This window comes from Gopherus evgoodei, chromosome 1 (assembly GCF_007399415.2).
Source record: "Gopherus evgoodei ecotype Sinaloan lineage chromosome 1, rGopEvg1_v1.p, whole genome shotgun sequence".
In the NCBI taxonomy this organism is placed as follows: domain Eukaryota; kingdom Metazoa; phylum Chordata; order Testudines; family Testudinidae; genus Gopherus; species Gopherus evgoodei.
The window spans coordinates 95638308-95663340 of record NC_044322.1 but is presented as its reverse complement, the minus strand read 5'-3'; the positions used below and the strand labels follow the sequence as shown (position 1 = coordinate 95663340).

General features: G+C 47.5%; 1 protein-coding gene across 2 annotated transcripts in view; it reads left to right on the top strand.

The window, feature by feature from the left end:
* Positions 1-25033, top strand: part of UGGT2 (UDP-glucose glycoprotein glucosyltransferase 2) — a 292503-nt gene that overhangs the window by 21128 nt on the left and 246342 nt on the right. For both annotated transcript variants that reach the window (XM_030567566.1, XM_030567556.1), the window contains exons 5-8: positions 37-211; positions 3771-3867; positions 8748-8820; positions 18209-18309. In XM_030567566.1, the coding sequence (XP_030423426.1) occupies positions 37-211; positions 3771-3867; positions 8748-8820; positions 18209-18309 (446 nt within the window). The remainder of the gene's footprint in view (positions 1-36; positions 212-3770; positions 3868-8747; positions 8821-18208; positions 18310-25033) is intronic.

The following is a 25033-nucleotide window of genomic DNA, read 5'->3' as shown; positions in this document are numbered from 1 at the left end:
GTATCTAATTGCAGAATTATTTGTTTTTAATTGCAGGCCCAGGCCATATCTATTTAAAAAGGAGCATAAATTCCCTGCACTGAATGAAAATGTTCCAGTGGTTATTCTTTATGCAGAAATTGGTACAAAAGACTTTGTTAAATTTCACACAGTTTTGTCTGAAAAAGTGCAAAAGGAGGAAATTGTTTATATTTTCCGGCATTATGTTCAGGTATGCAACTCAAATTGACAATAATACAATAAACTGTAATTATTGAAAATGTATTTATGATGTTTTTGATAGGGCATATCTCTAGTTTGCACTGTGCCGAATTCACGCACATTGTGTACACTAATTTTGAAACTTTCACTTCATCTAGTAACACCTAACATAGATTTTGAAAGTGGAAAAAAAGTGGTAATATTTTGCATTGTCTTAGCTGCATGTGTTTTCCACTGAGGTTTATGTAAAATATTTACTAATTCCAACATTGCCATCATTTTTCTTGATTAAAAATGAATACAATGTCAAAATCAAAATTAATTGTTTGCAGTTATGCGGGCAGTATTTGAAAATGTGCAATATGATAAAATTACTGTCAGTTCACAAAGATTGCTAAGAACTTAGTAGTATAATACTATTAAGAATGATTATTCATCAGGCTGTAAAGCTTGGGACAAACTGCTTTTAATATTTAGTTTCATTTAAATGAAGAGGTTTGTTAAACATGGATGTGCAGATAAATACATATTTTACCTCTTAAATAAGTCTGTTTGACAGGGGTTTGCAACTCCATATTGCTACCCAACAAGCTCTGTAGAGATGATACAATTTTAATATTTGGGATTCTGTGGAAAAGTTCAGAGAACTACTTCTGTAGAATGCTAGGCAGGAGTTCTCTTACCTGGTAAATGAGGGCAGACTGGTCACGAGAAGTCCTCCAGAACTGCAATGGCAGCAAATTCGGCAACTAAACCCAGCGTCTCTGCAGTGGCCAAGCATAGATCATCCTGGCTGCAGTCTTCTGGTCTTCCCTATGAAGTCCACAGTACTATCCAGGACTTAACCATTTGAGGGTCCTGCTCTATTCTTGTACCAGACGGGCAGCAAGCTCCATGGACTTACTGACTCTAGAGCCACTGTGAAGTTCTTAGGTCTGTATACATGTGCTCCAGTCAGGAAGCACTATCGGCCACAACAGACACAGTGATATTCTGCTCCTCCTCCTCAGCAGGGCCTATTAAAAAAAGAGGTCATGGGGTTATAGGTGTAGGCCTCCCACTCCTACTGCTCTGTCTCTGGGCCCCTTAAGACATCCAGGAACCACAAAGTAGGCATTTTGATGAGCCAGACCCTCTCACCTTCGCAAACTGTCTGTCCCACTTCCACAGAGCTTGCTCCCAGATTACTTGGGACAAGTGGATTTTGAGTTATACACAGTAGTAAAAGTGTTCTCCCATGTCCTCACCTCCCTAGTTTGGTAGACAGATTCAGCCAATGGATATGTAGGCTTTCTGTTTGCTCTCTCTCAATCAACTCTCATGCTAGTGACAGATGCTTCTGCTCTGGGATGAGGAGCCCACTTGGGTTTTCTACAAATACAGGTTCTATGGTCCTCAGAGGACTTAGCTTTACACACCAGTGTCAGAGAACGGAAAGCTATCAGATTGGTGGGCCTGCTAGTTCTCACAACATGGCAGCAATGTTTAACCTCAAGAAGCAGGGGAGGGCCCACTGTTCTCTACTCTGTCCAGAAGGGAACTCTGTATTGCCATCTCAGTAAATCTAGAAGTGTCTTACCTGCTTGCAGACCACCTGAGCAGATCGTTTGAGTGCCCAGATGTGGCCAGATAGATCTTCTAGTGGTGGGGGTTTCTCCAAGTGGACCTATTTGCAACAAAGTCCAACAGAAAGTGTCAGTAGTTCTGTTCTCTTCCAGTTCACAGCACAGAGTCCATAACAGAAGCCTTTTTACTTGCTTGGTCAGACAGGCTCCTCTGCGCTTTTCCACCAATCCTACTCATTCACAGAGTATTGCTAAACGTAACACAGGAATAGGCCAAAGTCATACTTATAGCCCCATACTTATAGTCCTGGAGCTCTCAGTGAAACTTCAATCTCACTTCCACTAGACTTGGAACTGATCTTCCAGGATCATGGATGCCTACTCCACCCAAGCTTATGGTTCCTTCACTTAACTGTATAGATGCTCCGTAGCTAGACAGAGAGCAAGCTTGCTCAAAAGATGTTCTAGAGGTCCTGCTAAATAGTAAAAAGCCCTCTATAAGAGCTGCTTATCTTGCTAAATGGAGGTGTTTTCTCCATTTGGTCTCACCAGAATGGGGTATCACCGACCAGTTCTTCAGTTCAGCATATTCTGGACTACTTCTTTTACCTGAAACACCATGGTTTCTTGGTTAGTTCCATCAAAGTACATCTGGGTGCTATTTTGGCATTCCATCCTAATTGCTCTATTTTCTTTGGTGAAATGCCCACGAGGTTTTTAAAGGGCTTAGTCAATTATATCCTCAAGTTCAAGATCCTGTTCCTCCATGGGCTTTAAACTTAGTATTGTCAAGTTGTTTGGGTCCCCTTTTTGAACCATTTGCTAGCTGCTCACTGTTGCATCTGTCAATGAAGGTGGCATTTTTTGATGGCCATTACCTTGGCCAGAAGAGCTGCGGGCATAAATGGTGGTACCTCCATACACGTTCTTTTTTAAGGCCAACATTTACCTGTGTCCTTACCCAAAGTTCATCCCAAAGGTGGTTTCCTCTTTCCTTTCAATTGCCAATTTATTTGCCTATATTCTACCCCAAACCATGTAAAACTAGGGAGGAAGATCGTTTGCATACCTTGGACATCAGAAGAGCCTTGGCATTTTATTTGAACAGAACCAGTCACTTTTGTAAATCCTCCTAGCTGCTTGTGTCACAGCAGACAGAGTAAGAGGTCAATCATTTATCATCCAGGAAAAAATTTTCTGGATCACATCTGGAAACTCATGTACTCTAATGTGGCTAATCGTTGCTCCACCCAGCAGAGTCACCGCTCATTCAGTGAGGTCGCAATCAGTCTTGGCAGCCTTTGTGGCACAAGTTCCAACTGCAGATGTTTGTAGAGTGGCAACTTGGTCCTACATTTGCCTCCTTCTCTGTGCTGTGGCTCAAGTCTCCAGAGACAATGCTGGGGTGGAATGAGTTATTCTCCAATATGTATTGAAATAGATTCTGATCCTGCCTTATGTCTTATGGCTCGTGAGTCACTGAGAATAGAATGTATATGTGCAATCACTTGAAGAAGAAATGGGTTCCTTAACCTGTTCCATAACTGTTCTTTGAGGTGTGTTGCACATATCTACTCAACAACTCACTGTCCTTCCCTTATTCATCAGAGTTATGGCAAGAAGGAGGAAGGCAAGGGATGGCTCTGGTCTTTTCCCTTCATGCAGTGGCATGTGGCAGCAGGGGGAATCCCTCAGTGGGTACCACTGAGGGAAGAAGTTTTAGACAGCCACGTGCTGGGTGCATTGACACGAAGAGGGGAATAGATGTGCAACACATCTCGAACAACAGTTATGGAACAGGTTTGTAACTCTCTTTTTTTTTTTTTTTTTTTCTGGTTGATTGAACAAACTATTGTGCACAATAATTGAAAATATCAGTTTTGGATTGATAAGTAACAACTGTTTCATGACATTTTAAACTTGTTTAGATTAGATGACGTACATTTTCTATAAAGAGCACTTTTTAAAGTTATATTTTTCACTTGTTAAAATATGTTCAAACAGAAACCAAGTTCTAGGAAAATGTATTTGTCTGGATATGGTGTGGAACTTGCAATAAAAAGTACAGAATACAAAGCCGTGGATGACATTCAGATTAAAGGTATATTTTTGTTCTCTGTACTGTGTTTTTGGAGACTCTATTTCAAAATATTTAGCACCTTCTTGAATTTTGAAGATAGTTATGCTCTGAGTATGTTTAAATTTTGTTGACATATATAGTTTATTTGTACAGGATATGTCAAAAGTAGTCTCGGGCATTGAGAATTAACATAGAAATCTATATCCATGGAAGTTTTTTATAGACAACAATGTTTAGAGGATAGGGAATTACTTACTAGTAGCTATTGTTCTCTGAAGATATACATCATAACATAGCCCATATTCCTTGTTTCCTAGTAGGTTGAGGGTTCTTTAATCTGTATCATTTTAGTATTCTATCTCTAACTGTTAAGGCATCTCTAAAGTATCTAGTAACAATGTCTAGGTACCAACTTTTATACGTATGAGGTTAACTTCACCTCCTTGTTTGGAAAAGATTTGCCTATTGAAGCACATTCCATTTTCAGGGACTGAAATGAGACTCATACTGCTGAAACAAATGGCTTTAGTACTTAGTAGTATGTTACGAGAGAAGATGTTAAATGATATTATGGTGTTAAAGAGAAATATTTTTAGGGCTGAGATTCTTTTCTAATGATTTGACTTTTCTGGTTTTTAAAAAATGTTTTTAAACTGCAAATGTCTAACTGGCTGTTAGCTACATTTATTAACTGAAATAAATAAGAATAAATACTGACTCTTGGAGGCAGTAGGTGTCAGTGTCTTTTTCTGCTACAGCAGTGCATGTCACCTGGTTAGCGTAATGGCTCAGACTCTAGAATCATAATAGTTCCTATCTGATCTTGTGCTTGGAGTGTGGACTTTTGAGTCCTGGTTTATATTAAAAAAGTTATTACCTACTGTTGACAGTGTTATCAATAGATTTAGCTACTCATGTTTATGCAAATGTAAACCAGGACCAACCATACTCAGCATTGCTTCAGAAAGCTATTAAGACTACAGTTTTTATTATGGTTGCCAGGCTTCCGGTTTTTGACAGTGTTAAAAGTCCGGTCAGTGGCACAGCGGGAGCCCGGGGTTAAGGCAGGCTCCCAGACTTCCCTAGCTCTGCATGGCTCCTGAAAGTGGCTGCCAGTCCTTGTGTGCCCCGAGTGCTACCTCTGCAGCTTCCATTGGCCGGGATCTGCAACCAATGGGAGCTGCGGGGGGTAGCAGCTGGGGGTGCGCAGGCAGCGGGTGGAGCCTCCCTGGGCACCCATGTGCCCTGGGGGTGGCAGGGACCTGGTGGCTGCTTCCTGGGAGCCACGATAAGTGTCACAAGGACCCCACACCCACTGTTCCATCCCAACCCTCTGTACCAACCCACAGTCCCTTCCTGTACCCAAACTTCCTCCCTGCACCCCCTCTGCCCCAGCCCTGAGCCCCCTCCTGCACCCCAAAACCCTCATCTCTGGCCCCACCTCAGAGCCTGCACCCCCAGCTGGACTCCTTCACCCCTGCAACCCAGCCCCCTGCCCCAGCCTGGAGCCCTCTCCTGTAACCTGAATCCCTCATTTCTGATCCCACCTGTACCCTGCATCCCCAACCAACAGCCCATAGCCCCCTGTACTCCAACCCCCTGCCACAGCCCCCTGAAAGTGAGAGAGGGTAGGGGAGAGTGAGTGACAGAGGGAAGGGGGATGAAGCAAGCAGGGGCAGGGCCTTGGAGAATGGGCAGGTTAGGGGCAGGGCCTCAGGAGATGGGGCAGGGCACAAGTGTTCAGTTTTGTGCCATTCGAAAGTTGGCAACCCTAGTTTTTAAGCATGGTTTTCTGAAATGATGCTAAGCATAGTTGCTTCTGGTCTACATGTGCAGTTTTACTATGTACAGTGAAGTCCACTTCTAACACTTTCTGTCAGGACTGGGTGTTAGGAACCATCAGGCTGAGTTCCCTCGGTTAGCCAGGAGCTATCCGGTTCAAACTTGAGGCCAGTTAATGAGCCCAGCTAGTCTACAGCAGGATTGTCTGATTGGCTGAAAGGAGCTTGTCCTTCATGTAAGTTCAGCACCAGGAGCAGGCCGCTGGCTGCTCAACACCAGCATCTGCAACACCAGCATCTGCAACTATGATGAAGGCAGTGAGTTGTCACAGACGCCACGGATGTCACAAATTCCATGACTTTCTGTGACCTCCATGATTTCTGCACTGGCAGCTTTTGGGGCAGTCTAGGGCCACTGCTCCCCCCAAACCCCAGCAGCAGCAGAGTTTGGGTGTGGGAGGGGGGCAGGGAGTTTGGGCATGGAGTGGAGTGTGTTGGGCTCTGGGCAACACTTACCTGTGGGTCTCCCTGGAAGTGGTGACATCTCTCTTGCTCAGCTGCTAGGCAGAGGCGTGGCCAGGCAGCTCTGTGCACTGCCTCCACCCAGAGCACTGATTTCGCAGCTCCCATTCGCCGGGAACTGCAGCCAATAGGAGCTGTGGGGGTAGTACCTGCAGGCAAAGGCAGCACGTAGAGCTGTCCAGCCGTGCCTCTGCCTAGCAGCTGAGTGAGAGGGATGTCACTGCTTCTGGGGAGACCCCCAGGCAAGGGCTGCCCAGAGCCCACCTCACTGCATCCTGTATCCCAACCCCCTCCCACACCCAAACTCTGCTACTGCTGAGAGGGAGGCATGGAGCCAGGTAGGGAGCCTGCTGGCCTTCACAACCCCCTTCTCCAGCACCAAAGGTCCCAGGCCATGTGCCACCACCCGTCCCCCCGGCATCCAGGCTTCCCTCCCCCAACACCCCCACCCCCCAATTTTTAGTTAGTGTTATATAGTAAAAGTCATGGATAGGTCATGGGCTGGCAGTTTTTGTTTACTGCCTATGACTGGTCTGTGACTTTTACTAAAAATACCCATGACTAAAATGTAGCCTTAACTATGATGGCTCGTGTCTGCCTTGTACCCAGCCTCGCTCCTGACTTGTTCCTGTCCAGTTTGAGTCTGCTCTAGCCCTGTTCCAGCCTTGCTCCATTGGCCAGCTTCTGACTCTGACCCTTGGCTCTGGTTATTGACTCCTGGCTCTGGCGCTATCCCTTGGCTTGATTCCTGGTTCCAGCTTTGGTCCATGGCTCTGGCTCCTGAACCCAACTGTATCCAGTAGGTCAGACTGCCCAAGTCCTGGTCCTGACACTGGATTGCTTTTGTAGAGTAGACAAGGTCTAAGAATGGCAATGAAAGAGAATAATGTAATTAAAGTATTTGTCTCTTCTGATCTGGAAAAATTTAGGATGGGAAGGGGAAAAAGTGCTGAAAGTGAGGTGAGGATGAAACAGCAATATTTAGAGCTGTATGTAGACGTTAGCATGGTGCCTGGTTCAAAACCAATGCTGTAAGTCTCTTATGTTCATGGTTCAAATTCAAACTTTTTTTTTTTTTTTTTAAGAATAGAGCCCAGTATTATTTGATTATCTACAGTGGTTACCATTTGATCAAATTGAGGAAAAGCCATTTTAAGAAGCAAAGCTGTTGGTTGTACTGTCTAACACAGACACACAATTGAAAAAGTAAACACTTTTAATGATTTTTTTTTTTTAAAATAGAGTTAAACTGTAGGTTCACATGTTCTCTTAAGAGAGCCAGTCTGAGGCCAAAATATGAATCTACAAGCTGGCATCACATTTGAGAAGTATATGTTTGGGTTGTATAATTGTGATGGCAGGATATTTGGGAAGAAAATATATTGGTAATTGTGATGGGTTCGGTCACAGAGACCCCCTTAGGACTGTCACTTGATGTGCTGAGACTACCTCTGAGCCTGTTTTCTCTGCCAGTTGGGCCTTCAGAACCCTGCCTTGTTGAGCCAGATACGCTAACCTGCTGCAAAACAGACCCAGGGTTTGACTCATGCCCCCCAAACTGCAGACTTAATGGAAAATGACTTAGTTAGTGCTCCTGTCTCTAGGACCCCGATACCCAGCTCCCAATGGGATCCAAACCCCAAATAAATCTGTTTTACTCTCTCTAAAGCTTATACAGGGTAAACTCATAAGTTGTTCACCCTCTAACACTGATAGAGAGATATGCACAACTGTTTGCTCCCTCAGGTATTAATTACTTTCTCTGGGTTAATTAATAAGCAAAAGTGGATTTTATTAAATATAAAAAGTAGGATTTCAGTGGTTCCAAGTAATAACAGACAGAACAAAGTAAGTTACCAAGCAAAATAAAACAAAACATACAAGACTAAGCATAATACATTAAGAAACTGATTACAGATGAAATATTACCCTCAGAGATGTTCCAATAAGCTTCTTCCGCAGACTGGACTGCTTCCTAGTATGGGTCCAATCCTTTCCCCTGCTACAGTTCTTGTTAACTCCAGCTCAGGTGGTAACTAGAAGATTTCTCATCACTGGAACCTCCTTTGATCTGTTCCACCCCCTTATATAGCTTCGGTACAAGGTGGGAATCTTGTGTCTCTCTGGGTCCCCACCTCTCCTTCTAAATAGAAAAGCATCAGGTCTAAGACGGATTCCAGTTCCAAGTGACATGGTCATATGTCCTGTGAAACCCCAAGCCTTCATTCTTCCTGGCCTGACTTTCAGGAAGGCTTGCAAGTAAACAGAGACATCTACAACCAATTGTCCTAGTTGATGGGAGCCATCAAGATTCCAAGCCACCATTAATGGCCCACATGGCATAATTACAATAGGACCTCAGAGTTATATTTCATATTTCTAGTTTCAGATACAAGAATGATACATTTATACAAATAGGATGACCACACTCCGTAGATTATAAGCTTTGTAATGATACCTTACAAGAGACCTTTTGTATGAAGCATATTCCAGTTATGTTATATTCACACTCATTAGCATATTTTCATAAAATCATATGGAGTGCAACATCACAATAATTTTCTTGTTTTGTGTTTTATGTGTGTTCCATGTGTTCAGCCACAAATGACACAACGGAAGAGGTTGATGGTGAGGCAGGCGAAGTCCAGGGATTTCTCTTTGACAAATTAAAGTGAGTTGATTTAATTTACAATTAAACTGCTTTGTTTGTAAAATAGCTGTTTTTTGAGCTTAAAACAAAAGTTCAGACATATGATATGAAAGTCTGTTGTGTCAATAAGTTGACTCAACATTGGTTAATTTTTGTGTATTTGTGTACTTCATTGTTTAACAGTATTTATCAGTTATTCTTTGAGTGCTTGCTCATGTTGATTCCATTGTACATGTGCACGCATGCATGTGCGTGGCTGTTGGAGACTTTTGTCTTAGCAATACCCAGCTGTGGTGCCCTCTGGTATGCCACACTCATGGCACGGTATATCAGGCACCGCTGGCCCTGAGCCCTCTCAGTTCCTTCTTACCGCCCCTGGGGGACAGTCGAAGCGACTCTGTCCCTTGCTTCGCAATTGGTCAGTGGTTTTTTGTCTAGTTTAGCCTTGTGCTTCACCTGTAGATAGTTTAAATAGTTGTTAATTAGTGGTTAAGTACCCGTTAAGTGTTTAGTTAGATAGTGTTCTAGGGGGACTTTCTCTCAGCAGGACATGCTCCGCTCTCTGGGTTTCAAGTCCTGCTCATTGTGTAAGAGGCCTATGCCTGTTAGTGACCTGCACGAGAGTTGTCTACAGTGCCTTGGGGAAACCCATATAAAGGAGTGTTGTCATCCAGAACTTTCATCCTCGGACACAAAGAGAGTGCGACATGCACCTCAGGGCACTCCTGATGCCGGCTGCCCTGCTCCCAGCTTCAGAGATGGAGTGGCCTGATCTGGCACCCAGCTTTTCAACTTCAGTGTATAGCACACCTCCAGCACCAGGGTCCTCCCGGCACCAATCCCCGCCGCTGGTACTGAAGAAAAGGACTAAGAAGGTGGCACCGGCCAAGCCCGACCAAGGAGCTTTGGGCAAAGGACCCTGCTCGGGCCTCACGCCCACTAAAGGATCTGCTAAAGAGCTCAGCTGTGAGGAGTTCTTCCCCTCATAACTACCCCCTACCAACTCCGGGGAGCGGTAAGAGGCCTAGGCCAATGTCTCAGCCGACCCCCTCCGAGGGCCCAGCGCCAGGAGAACTGAAAGCACCTCCACCGCATCCAATACTGCGTGCGGCAAAGGAATTGGCTATGGCTTCCCGTGAGGGCAAGCCCACTGGCAAGGCCTCACACAAGTTAGGTGAGCGCCAGTGGTCTCTGGAGCCAAGACAGAGCCCTAGGTCACCACGTTCTTGGTCTACGTGCCAGTCTAGGTCTCCAGCTCGTCATTACAAGCCGTCAACACCGTGCTCCTGATCCCCTTCGTCATGCTGAGGGCTTGCCCAGGCGTGGTCACACATCCCCAGCACCGGTCCTCATCCCACCGTCGGTCATTGTTGCTGAGACCTCAAGGGCACTCCCTGGCTCGACGCCACCTCCCTTACCCCCAGCACTAGTTGGAGTGTTCCCAGCGCCAGTCTCCGACGGTGAGCCCTCAAACTCAAACCTCCACAGCACTGCCTTGGTCGCCGAAGATGGACAATGTTTCAGACTCGGAGGCACAATTCAGCCCCTCGCCCAGACAACGTGTTTGAGCTCTGGAGGGTGCATCAGGGGCTTCGGCACTGGCCTGTCAGCAGAGCCAGTGGCCAACTCAATGGCCATATTGGAATGCATGGGACGTTCACATCATGCCAGCCTTCAGTCGCTGCGTCAGACAGATTGCCAGCGACGCCTCGGTACCTGCGGCACCGGCCTTGGGGTAGGACATCCCAGAGACTGCCTGGGTGAATAGCTGGTTACCCACCCTAAGGCCGCCCTCCCCGGTGGGTGAGGACACCTCTGGACCTCCCCCGGTTGTCCAATCATCCTCTTCCTCCCCAGATGAGGCGGTGGCAGGGCCGTCTAGAGCTAGCCCACTGGACGATTTCCTTGAGCACCGGGCATTGTTCCACACGGTGGTGGCTAACTTGGGCCTAAAGGCTGAGGAAATGGAGGAACAGACAGAACCATTATTTAATGTGCTTTCTGCCCCTGCCTCAACCCGGGTCGCTCTCCCAGTACCTGAAGGGGTCTTGAACATTGCCAAAAGCATCTGACAAACCCCATCTCCATCCCCCTCACCTCAAAAAGGGTGGAAAAGAAGAACTTTGTTCCCGCGAAAGGTTTCAGATACATATACACTTACGTGCCACCGGGTTTGTTGGTTGTGTCAGTGGCCGACAAACAGGCCCAACAGTTCTACCCCTAAGAACAAAGAGGCAAAGAGACTGGATTTGTTCAGTTGAAAGATTTATTCTATGGCCTGCGTCCAGTTTTTGGTGGCAAACCACCATGCCCTCCTGGGCCGCTATAATTTTAACTTGTGGGACTCTGTCTGCATGTTTAAGGAGTTCATGTCCCAGGAAGCGGCCCAAGAGTTCACAACCCCGGTGGACAAAGAGACCGCCGGCCTGTCCCAGGAGATTCAGGCCTTGATTGAGGACCTTCTGTTTGACAGGGTCAGCCTGTTCTCCGACCGAATGGATGCTCGTCTGAACAGCCTAAAGGATATGAGGGTGAAATTAAAATAAAGACAGTCTTAATACTCTAAAATATTCAATCATTATTGAAATAAATCATTGCGGAAATTGGATTTCTATTTTCTATTTATTAGAATCAATGTGTAAACTTTAAAAACGCAAGTAGCTTATTCATATACTGAAACCCACTGTCAGGAACTTAGCCAGCTCATCACTCAGGCTGGTTAATGAGTCCATCTGAGCTGTGGCAAGATCGATTGACTGGCTGGCCCACCCCATTGGCTACAAGGAACCAACAGGTGTGCATTTAAACTCAGCAGCAGTGGTATGTTGTCAGCTGCTCAATGTTTATGCCACAACTGCAAGATCTCCTGTACCCGCCTCATTCACAGCCTTGTTCCTGCCTTGTTTCCAATTTTTCATCTCTGACTCCTGTTTCTGGCTCTAACCACCTGATCAGGACACCCATCCCCGGTTCCTGATAGTTTGAATTGCCTAAAGAACGGAGAGGCCCTGGTTCAGCTGCAGGGATGGACCCCACTAAAGCCAGTGTTGCTTTGGTGGAGTTTGAGTGCCTTGCAGAATTTACAAACCTAGGTCCGTGTCCTGCAGGCACACAGTGTAGCGCTGGCCTTGCAGGTGCAAGCAATGCCTTTGGTGACTCAGTCCCATCAAGATCCCAGTGTCTGATGAATTCAGTGGAAAATTGCACTGATTCTTAAATCTGTACTGCCTCCTGTTCTTCGAGTGCTTGCTCATGTTCATTCCATGTTAGGTGTGCACGTGATGCGGGCACAGTTGCTGAAGATTTTTTCGCTCAGTGGTATCCATTGGGCTGGCTCTAGCGCTGGTATAAAGGACTATCTGGCTCTGCACCCTCTCAGTTTCCTCTTACTGCCTGTGATAGCTGCTGGAACAGCTCTTGCCTCCCTCGGCACCGGCCAACAGAAGTGAGGGTGCCCCCAAGGTGTCTTGTCCTTGGAGTCAGAGGTGGACTCATTCACCCAGCCAAGGAGCTGTTACCAGTAACGTACTAATGTTCTGTCGGATACTGGTGCGTGTGCCCATCCAGGCATCTGGCTGGGTGGGCATGGCCTTTTTGAATCCATGGGGGTTTTCCTGGTATTGCTATCCCTTCCAGCTGTTTGTACTCGGGGATGTCTGAGAGAATGGCCCCTCTGCCGCACCATCTGGCACGTGACTCAGACTCCGGTACTGCATGATGAGGTCGGTGCAGAAGAAGAGGAGGAAGACGCTCTACCAGTGCAGACCACCTCCTCCTCCTCGAAGCTGTGTTGAGGTTGAGCGGCTCGGCAACACAGGACGACTTTGGAGCTCACCAGTAGCTATTGAAAAGGGTGGCTTCTAATATAGGGCTGGAAGTGGAGGTGCTTAAAGAGTCCTCAAACAGCCTAATTGACATCTTGGTTGTGGCGGCCCCATCAAAGGTGGCCCTTCCCCTAAAAAAGGCTGTTATGGGTCCAGTCAGGTCCTTATGGCAGACCCCATTCTCTCTGTCCCCCACTTCAAAAAAGAGCAGAGAAAAAGTATTATGTTCCCGCCAAGGGGTATGAGTACCTTATTCCCATCCCCCTCCCAGGTCCCTTGTGGTCACAGCGGCCAACGAAAGAGACTGACAAGGGCTGCATGGTGCGACCCCCAAGGCAAAGGATTCAAAGAAGCTGGACCTGTTTGGTATAAAGATTTATTCTACTGGTGGGTTACAGCTCCACATCTCCAACCTGCAGCCTTACTTGGGAGATATGACTATAATGTCTGGGACTCCATGTCAAAATTCAAGGACTCTCTGTCTCAGGATTCTAGACAAGAATTCTCTGCTCTGTTGGAGGAAGGGAAGACCATAGCTGGGGCCTCCCTCCAAGCTGCCCTAAATGGAACTGACACTCTGCCATAACAATGGCATCAGCAGTGGTCGTGAGAAAGTCCTCTTGGTTCCAGTCCTCACGACTGACACCAGAGGTTTAGCAGTCCATTCAGAACCTTCCATTTGATGGAACTTCCCAGTGAGGTCTCAATCTTATAAATGTTCGCAACTGCTGATGTTGTCTACATCCATGGAGTTCTGAGCCTCATGGTTTGCTGTCTTGCTCAAGGTAGGCAGATTGTTACACCATTGCATGTGGAAGACCCTGTATTGGACCTGTTTGTATCCAACCAGAACAAGAAATGCCACAGATTCTGTTCCAAAGGGGGAGCCAATGCCATGTCTGTGTTGGGCACATTTCTGATCCTATGGTACTTTGATACTGAGAATCCTCAGGAAGATCAGGCAAGATGCAGCCCTAATGATGATAGCCCCATCATGGCCCAAGCTGATTTGGTTCTCTGACCTCATTAACCTGCTAACATGGCCCTTAATCACGCTTCCAACATACCCAGAAATGATGATACAATTGAAGAGAGAAGCCTTTCACCTGGACACATCTCTTCATTTCATAGATTGGGTGTTGGCTGTCTGACATCCGCTGACGGATACTGCTCCTTAGCATTGAAAACATCCTAGCTTGCAGAAGAAAGGACTCTACCAGACCTACTTAAACTGCTAAATAGAAGAGGTTCTCTCTTTAGGCATTGGAGAATTGTTTGTCTCCCTTGAAAGCACTGCTGGCTAGTATCCTGGAGTACTTAAAGTGTTTAGGCATTTCTATAAGCTCCCTAAGAATGCACATAGTGGCTATCTTTCCTCACTCTTCCCTTCTGGAAGGCCACATGGTCTTCTGTCATCTGACCGTGGCTAGATTTCTCAACGGTCTACTTCATTTCTTACCACCAGTCAGAGACCCTCTGCCCTCCTGAGACCTCAAAGTTGTTTTAACAAGTTTGATAGGATCTCTTTTTGAGCATTTGGTGACTTGCTCTTTGTACCACCTGTCCATGAAAACCATCTTGTCAGTGGCCATAACCTCAGACAGAAGGATAGAAAATATTCAAGCCCTTATGGCGAGGCCACCTTATGTAGTATTCCACAGGAACAAAATTACTTTAGAATCTCACTCAAGTTCTTATTTAAAGTGGTTTCTGATTTTAATCTTAATCAGTTGATTTGCCTCACACTACTTGGGGAGAAGCTAAACTTCGCACCCTGGATGTTGTCAGATCTCTGTCTTAGTGGTTGTCTACACCACTGTTCATTTGGTAACGAAAAGGTTACCTAGTTTGTGTTAACATAGTCTATTTAAAGAGTTTTAGTTTGTTCCAGCAGCATTCACATGGTGGAGTTACAGTGCAGCATACTAGTACACGCTGCAGTTCACACTTTTAGTCTAAACTGTAGGGCTGTGTCGACATAGCCTTACTATCTAGACAGAACAGACCCTTTTGAGGAATTCTCCGAAATTGTTCCTAGCATTCTCAATCTCCACTCAAAGATAGTGTCTAAATGGGTCACAGACTGTATTAAGACATGCTAGGCAGTGACCCATTTAAACCCCACTTGGGCAGATTAGGACCAATTCCACCAGATCTCAGGGAATCTCTACTTCTTCACTGTGATGTGTCCCAGTTTCAGAGATTTTTAAAGCAGCTACCTGGAACTCAGTTCCTGAAATCAACTATATTGTATGGGACAGTACGATAAAATAAGATGTTCCATCCAGCTCTGTCCAGCCTAAGAAGGAGAGGGACCTGATCAGACCAACTGGATGATGTCTCTAACCAGCCATCCTGTATTATGAGAACATCAGGAAAAGTCATATTTCCACCACCTTTGTTGTCCTATCTCTTGTTTCCATTCAGTGTCTGTCAGTTTTATGTAATGCAGGAAATTGACTATCACTCTCACCTGAGAACTAAAAAATAGAACTATCCTGTACTCCCCCACCAAGGAGCACTGTTTGATTGAATAAGAAACTGTCAGCCCCAGGGTTGGAGGGCTTCAGCTGTGAGCTCTGAATGGGGCTGACAGCTCGGAGTGTCAGTCAGAGTGCGAGGGGCTCCAGCTGTGAACCCCACACAGGGCTGACAGCAGGACTCCAGTTCTGAGCCCTGCATGGGGCTGACAGCTAACAGGCGATGTAAGTAATGCAGTGTCTACATCGATACTGCCTTACCCTAACTGCATTGACCACTTGCGGACGTGAATTTAAGTTGATGTAATGGTGACTTACATCAGTGGGAGCTTTAGTTTAGATCAGGTATTGGCAACCTTTCAGAAACGGTGTGCCGAGTCTTCATTTATTCACTCTAATTTAAGGTTTTGCATGCCAGTCATACATTTAAATCTTTTTAGAAGGTCTTTTTCTATAAGTCTATAATATATAACTGAACTATTGTTGTATGTAAAGTAAATAAGTTTTTTTTAAATGTTTAAGAAGCTTCATTTAAAAATAAATTAAAATGCAGAGACCCCTGGACCGGTGGCCAGGACCCAGGCAGTGTGAGTGCCAATGAAAATCAGCTCACATGCTGCCTTTTGCACACGTGCCATAGGTTGCCTTCCCCTGGTGTAGATGCTTACAGAGTTAAGTTAACATAAGCTGCTTTATGTCAACCTAACTCTGTGGTATAGACCAGGCCTTAATCAGGTCTACTCTAGAGCAACTAATTAGAATTGCAGTGACTAGAGTGTTGGATCAGCTGCTGTTGCCCAGCACTCTGTCACTCCCCACTGCCAGAGCCTTTCCCTGGTGACAGTCTTTGACTGTAGCAAGAAAAAGCTCGAGCAGTGGGAGGCAGCAGAACACTACTCTGCCAAGATCGCAATGTAGACATGGGAGACATTGCTTAGGTGTGTAGAGACCCGCATAGGATAGATATATACTGTAAGTTTTGACATAGCTGTCAATATGCCACCAATAATTGACTCTGTAATTATTGCACCTGCTAACTGTTCAAATTCACATGACTTAGATTTATTAAATAGGCCTTTAATCTAATGATTAATGGTTCTCTATGGTAGTTTATACAGAAAATACGTCCTGCACAAGTGACATTTTTGACTGAGATAAAGTATTCTTGAAATTTCTGAATGATGTAATCTAGTAGTCTGTAGTCTCCTTCATGCTCCTGTTGGAATCAGTTGTAGATTGGAAGTATCTCCGGACCAGTTACATGTAGATGTGTGGAGGAAATCACTTCCTTGGATCTATGTTTAATCCTCTTGTCTCCAGGAAAATTTGGAAATACTGCAACTTTCTTTGTCAGTTTTCTGCAAGGTTCCCTTCTAGACTAAAGGATTCAGGTGGCTTCGTTTGCACTATTATTGTTGGAGATTTAGTTTATTTCTGGTATCATGTAATGAAGGATGAAATGAACTGATAAAAAAAATTATTTTATGGCCCATCTTTTGACGTGGTAAGGGTTACAAGAATACCCTTGTTATGTAACAGGGGTCAGAATCCACCGACTTCAGTAAGTATTTTATAATTAGTTTGGTTCTGATTGCTGTGATATTAAAAAGCTGAACTAATTGCTGAACAATTTTTAAAGTTAGGAATTCCAGTGACAGCATGGGCCAAATGCTATTCTCACACTTCAAACAGGTTCCACTGGAGTTAATGTCAGTCTCTCTGTCCACATCTCTATCTACTTTTATCTAAGGGCTTGTCTACGCAGCAGGTTACTGTGCTGCAAGCTAGAGTGTAAATCTACAGCATACCAGCTTGTTGTGTAGACAAGTCATAAATATTGATAATGTGCTTATCACTATTGTATTTGAACATTGCCAGAATGATCAGAAATATACAATTAGTATTGTCACATGCTGTGACAGGCGTGTGCATGTGTTTGGAGAGCAGAATTTCTCTTTAATTGGTGGAATTTGTGAGGACTTAGACTCAACTTGATGGCATTTCTCTGTTGGATATACATCTCTACCTCGATATAACGCTGTCCTTGGAAGCCAAAAAATCTTACCGTGTTATAGGTGAAACCGTGTTATATTGAACTTGCTTTGATCCACCGGAGTGCGCAGCCCTGCCCCCCTCTCTCCCACCCCCCGGAGCACTGCTTTACTGCTTTATATCCAAATATGTGTTATATCGGGTGGCATTATATCGAGGAAGTGGTGTAATGTAATAATTTTTGAACCCCTTATCCAATCAATTCATGCATTTCAGTGGGGAAGGAGGAAATATGGGGAACACAGTGGTACTGGAATTAAGGGGGATGGCCTGTGGCATAAAGAGGGAATGGGAGGCACACAGAGCCCCTAACATGAGTGGGGGAAAATGGGGCACTTTGTTATGCGGGGGCGGGGAATGGGGAACACACAGAGACCCTCTCACAGGGAGGGAGGTTGCAGAGAGTCCCTGAAATAGAGAGTTATAGAAGGGTGTCACTCAGGGAGCTTCTGAGTATGAATGGAGGAATGCAAGGAACCCTGGTATATGAAACAAGATCAGGCTGCAGAAGCAACAAAGTGTGTGACCTTCTAATATATAATAAATTTTGGGAGGTGACTATGGTGAAAATAGTTTAAGAACATGCAAAATACAACCCTTATGTAACTCCATGGAAATCAGTTGAGTTACTCGTGGATGTACATGGCCCCATGTTTGCATTAAATCCTCTAAATTTGTGAGCATTTTGCCAGACCCTTAATACACTTAATGCAAAGTTCATTTCATATACAATATCATGTTGTCTATTTATTAGAAACCTAAATTAGGTTAAAATATCCCATCCATTTATTTAGGGTCTATTTTAGAGAATTACTGAGTAATTGCAGTTCTCCTTGAAATCATGAATAGAAGCTGTGGCTGTTTAGCGTTTTCAAAATGAGGCCCTTAAATTGTGGCTGCATTCATAAATCCTAATCTCTGTTTATAGAAGTGAACTTGAAGTGTTAAATTCTTGTTTGTTACCTTAAATAAAGAAGCAAGATAAAACCATAAACAGTTTTGTATGTGATGGAGGGAGGTAATTAGATTTTTTTTTTTAATGTTTTGATCTAGACAGATGTATCCTGACCTTAAAGATAATCTGAGGGAGTTCAGAAAACACCTAATTGAAAGTACTAATAATTTGGAACCTCTGAAGGTCTGGGAGCTACAAGGTATATATCTAGTATGCTGTGTTTGTTTGTGAGTTGACACTCATTTTGTTTAATTCTTCTTTGCTGTACTGGTGATTATAAAAACTATAACAAAAACTACTTTATTCTTCAAGTGCTTGTCCCTGTACGTAATGGACTTTAGGTTGCACGTGCATTCCAGGATCTGGAGATATTTCCTTAGCAGTGTCCATCTGGTCCGTGCCTATACCTCTGCCACCTCAGGCTCTGTACCAGGGAAATGAAGGGAACTGCTGGTCTGCAATAAAGTTCCTCCTTGCTGCTCTTGGGAGCTTTAGTTTAGGAGATCTTCAAAATGTTCTTTCCAGCGAGAATAGATGGCTTTGTTGTCCTTCAGAACTGTGGTTTCTTCCTTCCATACCATGACAGATTGACCCATGAACAGCCTTGGTGGCACTAAAGAAACCACATGTATTGTGGATGTCTGTGAGATGTTGGAGTTCTTCTTAGAGTGCTTGCTCATATCCATTCCAGTTAGGTGTGCGCGCGCTGCGTGCACGTTCGTCGGAGATTTTTACCCTAGCAACACTCGGTGGGCCGGTAGGGCGCCCTCTAGAGTGGCGCCGCTATGGTGCCTGATATATAACCCTGCCGGCCCATCCGCTCCTCAGTTCCTTCTTACCGCCCGTGTCGGTCGTTGGAACAGTGGAGCGCGGCTTAGCTGATCTCCACCTCCCTAGCTCTTCGCTCGTTTATATAGTCATTGTGTACATATTTCGTTCTCTATAGTTCTAGTTAACTTTAACATTAGTAGTTTTTATAGTAGTTGTGTATATAATTTGAGGGGATCGGGGGTTAGCACCTTCTCCTCCCCCGGTACCGGGGCCCATGTCCGGTTCACCGGGCTTCAAACCCTGCGCGGCCTGTCATCGGCTGATGCCCACAGGAGACCCGCACAACTCCTGTTTAAAGTGCCTGGGCAAATCCCACCTTGCGGACAAGTGTCGAATCTGCAAGGCTTTCAAGCCCCGGACGAAGAAGGAGTGGGACATTCGCCTCAAGCAACTTTTGATGGAGGCAGCTCTAACTCCTCCATCCTTGGCACCGACTCCGGCACTGGGGACGAGTGCTTCCTCCGCACCGGAATGCACGGTTCCAGTAAAGGCTCCTCGGCACCAGCCTTCACCGGCTCAACCCTCTGGCAGGCACCGATCCCTCTCCCTGAGGAGCAAGAGACACAAGACTCCTGCGGCACCTGTATCTATACCGCAGTCGGAGTGTACATCCAAGGCGGACCGCCCGGCACCGTCAACTGCTGCGGCACCGCTTGCCTCCGCACCGTTGATTCTGGTCTCTCAGGAGCTGTCAAGTCCGGTGCCTACCAGCTCTCCAGCGCATGCTGTGGTCAAGCTCGTTGTGCCCTCGATGCCGGAGACTTTCTCCACAGCTCAGGAACTAGTTGCTTGGGCAGAGTCTGAGCTGCCCCAACCCTCGGCACTGCTGGTGCGGGTTGTTCAGTCACTGGGCAAGCCCGCCATGATGAGGCCATCTTCGCTGGGCACTGCGGAACGCCGCCGGTCCCAATCCAGGTCCCGCCATCGCTCCCGCCTACCCTGCGCCGCTCGCAGTCCTGGTACCGCTCTCCATCCCGGTACCAGTACCGGTCGTACCTGTGGCACCGCTCGAGATCCCGGTCTCCATCACGGTACTCTTGGCACCGGTCCAGATCCCGGCACTGCCGTACCTCTCGCAGCCGATCTCTGCATGGAGACGTGAGGCACCAGTCAACCTCCCAGCACCGTGCTGGTCACAGGTCCCGGTCCTGCTCCCGGCACCGCTACAACTCTCGGTACCGTTTGCCAGTACCGTGCAGACAGGAGTCCAATGGATGCAGAGACCTGGTCCAGTCAACTTCAGCTTCTCTGTGGCCTTCGCGTCATCCATCTATCTCCTCCTGTGCGGACAGTGCCTCCTACGGGGACTCTGATACGCATGCCCATGGCCCGGACCATGGACCTCACCAGTGGTCCTTTTGGCTTGGGCATATCATCAAGCCCCAGGCAAACCGACTGGCCCATCATGCTCCAGTCACTCAGAGCACCGTGTGCCCGAGGCCACCGTCAGCCGACACCCCCTCCCCCCCCGCTGGCACAGAGGAAACCAGTGCACATGCCCTGGACCCGCATGACCTTCCGGAGACGGAGGTCCCCCCGGACCAGGCGTCAGTGCAGGACCCACTCGTCCCGGGGCTGTCATCCTCCTCTTCCCCGGATGAGGCAGTAGCGGGCACGTCAGCATCGAGGCCACCTCCGGTCACACCAGGACCTTCTGTGGCGTGTCGCCTAGAATATCAACCTGCCGGTAGAGGAGGTTCCAGAGGTGGAGGATCCGGTGATTAGCATCTTGTCCGCGGAGACACCCACCAGAGTGGCTCTCCCCTTCATCCGTTCGATCCAGGCTAGAGCAGACACTGTCTGGCAATCCCCGGCTTCCATCCCACCTACAGCCAAGGGGGTCGAACGGAAGTACATGGTGCCTTCCAAGGAGTATGAGTACCTCTACATGCATCCCGCTCCCTGTACATTGGTGGTACAGTCCGTCAGCGAACGGAAGCACCACGGCCAACAAGCCCCTGCGCCTAAATCTAGGGAGGCCCAGCGCATGGATTTTTTGGGACAGAAAATCTATTCCGCGGGAGGCCTCCAACTCCGCATAGCGAACCAACAAGCCCTCCTGGGTAGATACAATTACAATGCCTGGGAGGCGGTCGGGAAGTTTGCCGAGTTGGGTCCGCAGGATTCCTGCCAGGAATTTGCAGCACGCCTGGAGGAGGGGAAGAGGATCGCGAGGACCTCCTTCCAAGCCTTGCTAGATGCCGCCGATTCAGCGGCTAGAACGGTTGCCTCTGGCATAGCCATGCACCTTATATCATGGTTGCAAGTGTCCGGCTTGCCACCTGAGTTGCAACATAACATACAAGACTTGCCGTTCGATGGACAAGGCTTGTTCTCCCAAAAGACGGACCCCAGAATGCAGAGTCTGAAGGACAACCATGTAATTATGCGTTCATTGGGAATGCATACGCCTCAGCCTCAAAGACGGTCCTTCCATTCCCAACCTCAGCGCCCTTACACCCCCGCCTCGGCCAAGGCAAGACTTTGCCAGAAGATGAGGTCGTACCACTCGCAGACGTCAGTCTGGACCTCAAGGGGGTAACAATTCTGGTCCCACCAAACAAACACCGGGACCCAAATCAAACTTTTGAGGGTGCACCCGAGAGCAATGTACCAATTGCCTCCCCAGATTCCTTTCAATTCAACAACCGCCTTTCCCTGTTCCTTCCTGCGTCGTCCCAGTTGACGTCAGATCGTTGGGTCCTATGTACGGTGGAGCTTGGATACCATCTTCAGTCCCTCCCACCCCCCCATCCCTCTTCAGGGACCCCTCTCACGAGCAACTCCTCATCCAGGAGGTCCGCAGGCTCCTCTCAATCGGAGCTATAGAGGAGGTACCGGAGGAGTTAAGGGGTAAGGAGTTTTATTCCCGATATTTCCTAATTCCCAAGGCGAAAGGGGGTCTCTGTCCTATCCTAGACCTGCGAGGACTGAACAAATTCATCAAAAAGTTCAAGTTCTGCATGGTATCCCTGGGAACCATTATTCCTTCCCTGGATCCCGGAGATTGGGAACATGCCGCTCTTGATATGCAGGATGCATATTTGCACATTGCAATTTATCCCCCGCACAGGAGGTATCTGCGCTTTGTGGTAAATCATCGACACTACTAGTTTACTGTCCTCCCCTTTGGCCTCTCCTTGGCCCCTCGGATCTTCACGAAGTGTATGGCGGTCGTCGCTGCTTCCCTACGCCGTCGTCGAATACACGTCTTCCCTTACCTCGACGACTGGCTTATCCGAGGGGCCTCCGAGGCACAAGTCATCAGCTATGTGTCCATTATCAAGGACCTGTTTATGCGTCTAGGCCTGATCCTCAATCTAGACAAGCCAACTCTGGTGCCTCGCAGAGGATAGAGCTTATCGGGGCAATGCTGGACTCCAACCTGGCGACGGCTAGTTTACTCCTCCACCGGTTTCAGGCCATAGTCTCCCTTGTCCAAAGTCTTCAGAGTTTTCCAACAACCTCTGCTTGCACTTGCCTTGGTCTCCTTGGTCACATGGCTGCATGCACATTCGTCACAAAGCACGCCAGGCTGCGAATGCATCCTCTCCAAATCTGGCTCACCTCCATCTATCGGCCAGGCAGAGACGCAATAGACATCATTCTGACAGTTCCACCGAGCGTTCTCTGCTCCCTCGACTGGTGGCGAACGTCGTCCCGGGTGTGTGCAGGTCTGCCTTTCCATCCTCCCCAGCCCTCCATGTCCCTAACAACGGACGCGTCCTCTCTGGGCTGGGGTGCTCACCTAGGGCACCTGCGCACCCAAGGCCTTTGGTCGTCCCAGGAGTTGACGCTACATATCAATTTCCGGGAGTTGAGAGCGGTCCGGCTGGCGTGCCAAGTGTTCCAGCGCCATCTGCAGGGCCATTGTGTTGCAGTATTCACGGACAACACAACGGCCATGTATTATATAAACAAACAGGGAGGGACACGGTCCTCCCCCTTGTGTCTGGAAGCATCCAACTGTGGGACTTCTGCATTGCCCACTCCATAGACCTAGTAGCCTCCTTCCTTCCAGGAGTCCGGAACATGCTCACAGATAACCTGAGCAGGTCCTTCCTGACGCACGAATGGTCCATCCGTCTGGACGTTCTCCATTCAGTTTTCCGGAGGTGGGGCTTTCCTCACATAGACCTCTTTGCCTCCCGGGAGAACAGGAAATGCCAAGTGTTCTGCTCCCTACAAGGTCGCTCCCCGGGCTCCCTGTCGGACCCGTTTCTCATTCCGTGGATGGCCACCTCTGTTATGCCTTCCCACCCTTTCCTCTTGTCCACTGAGTTCTTCTCAAACTCCGCAAGGACAAAGCCCGCCTATCTGATCGCTCCAGCTTGGCCGAGCAGCATTGGTACACCGTACTGCTTGACCTGTTCTCTGTCAGACCGATTCCCCTGCCACTCTGCCCGGACCTGATCACGCAGGACTTCGGCAGGCTGCAGCACCCGGACCTGCAGTCCCTTCATCTGACTGCATGGCTGCTGGCTGGTGAGCAATCAGAGTTGCGTTGTTCTGCCGCAGTGCAACAGGTGCTGCTGGGAAGCAGAAAGCCCTCCACACATTCAACATACCTCGCTAAATGGAAACGCTTCTGTCACTGGTGCGCCCAGCAGGACCTTTCTCCGTAGTCTGTATTAGTCCCCACTATCTTGGACTATTTATGGTCTCTCAAAGAGCAAGGTCTGTAAGAGTACACCTTTGCAGCTATTTCCACCTTCCATCCTGGGGAGGCTGGCAGTTCCGTTTTTTTCCAGATTCCTCAAGGGCTTGGAGCGACTCTATCCCCAGGTCAAACGCCCAACCGCTACCTGGGACCTGAACCTCGTCTTAACCAAGCTCATGGGGGCCCCCCTTTGAGCCTTTAGCCACATGCTCGCTGCTGTACCTGTCCTGGAAGACAGTGTTCCTAGTCGCTATCACCTCGGCTAGACAAGTCTCAGAACTTCGAGCTTTGACTGTGGATCCTCCGTATACGGTGTTCCATAAGGACAAGGTACAGCTGCGACCACACCCAGCGTTCCTCCCTAAGGTGGTCTCTGCCTTTCATGTTAATCAGGACATCTTCCTGCCAGTCTTTTTTTCCAAAGCCACACTCATCGTGACGGGAACAGCAGCTGCACTACTCTGGATTGTCCCGCAGGACCAGACCCTTCCGGCGTTCACCTCAGCTATTTGTAGTGTGGCAGAGCGTATGAAGGGCATGGCAATCTCTTCCCAACGGATTGCATCTTGGGTGACATCCTGCATTTCGGGCATGCTATGACTTGGCTCTCGTCCCGACTGGTGATCTCACCGCCCACTCTACTCGGGCTCAAGCCTCATCTGCCACGTTCTTGGCCCATGTTCCCATACAGGAAATCTGCCCCGCGGCTACCTGGTCTTCCATCCACACCTTTGCATCGCACTATGCATTGGTTCAACAGTCCAGAGACGATGCCGCCTTTTGCTCAGCGGTCTTGCATTTCGCAGCTTCTCGCTCCGACTCCACCGCCTAGGTAAGGCTTGGGAATCACCTAACTGGAATGGATATGAGCAAGCACTCGAAGAAGAAAAGACAGTTACTCATCTTTGTAACTGTTGTTCTTCGAGATGTGCTGCTCATATCCATTCCACACCCGCCCTCCTTCCCCACTGTCGGAGTAGCTGCAAGAAGGAACTGAGGGCGGATGGGCTGGAAGGGGTATATATCAGGCGCCCATAGTGGCGCCCACTCCAGAGGCGCCCTGCCGGCCCACGAGTAGTTGCTAGGGTAAAAATCATCCGACGAACGTGCACGCAGCGCGCGCACACCTAACGGAATGGATATGAGCAACACATTTCGAAGAACAACAGTTACAAAGGTGAGTAACGATCTTTTCTGCACCCTTTCTCAGTCCACCATTTGTTCTTAAGTTACGATGTGTGTGTAGCAGTATGCTTATATAATAGCTGATAAATGATCTTTTACTACAATGATAAAAGTTTAACTGTTATGTTTGTGAATATGCCCAGATTTAAAACAAACAACACCCTAAATGCAAAAAGCTTGTCGTCTTCAACTGTAATATCAATCTGTAAATGTGTAAAAGTTGGGCCAAAGGAAGTGTGTGTGTGTG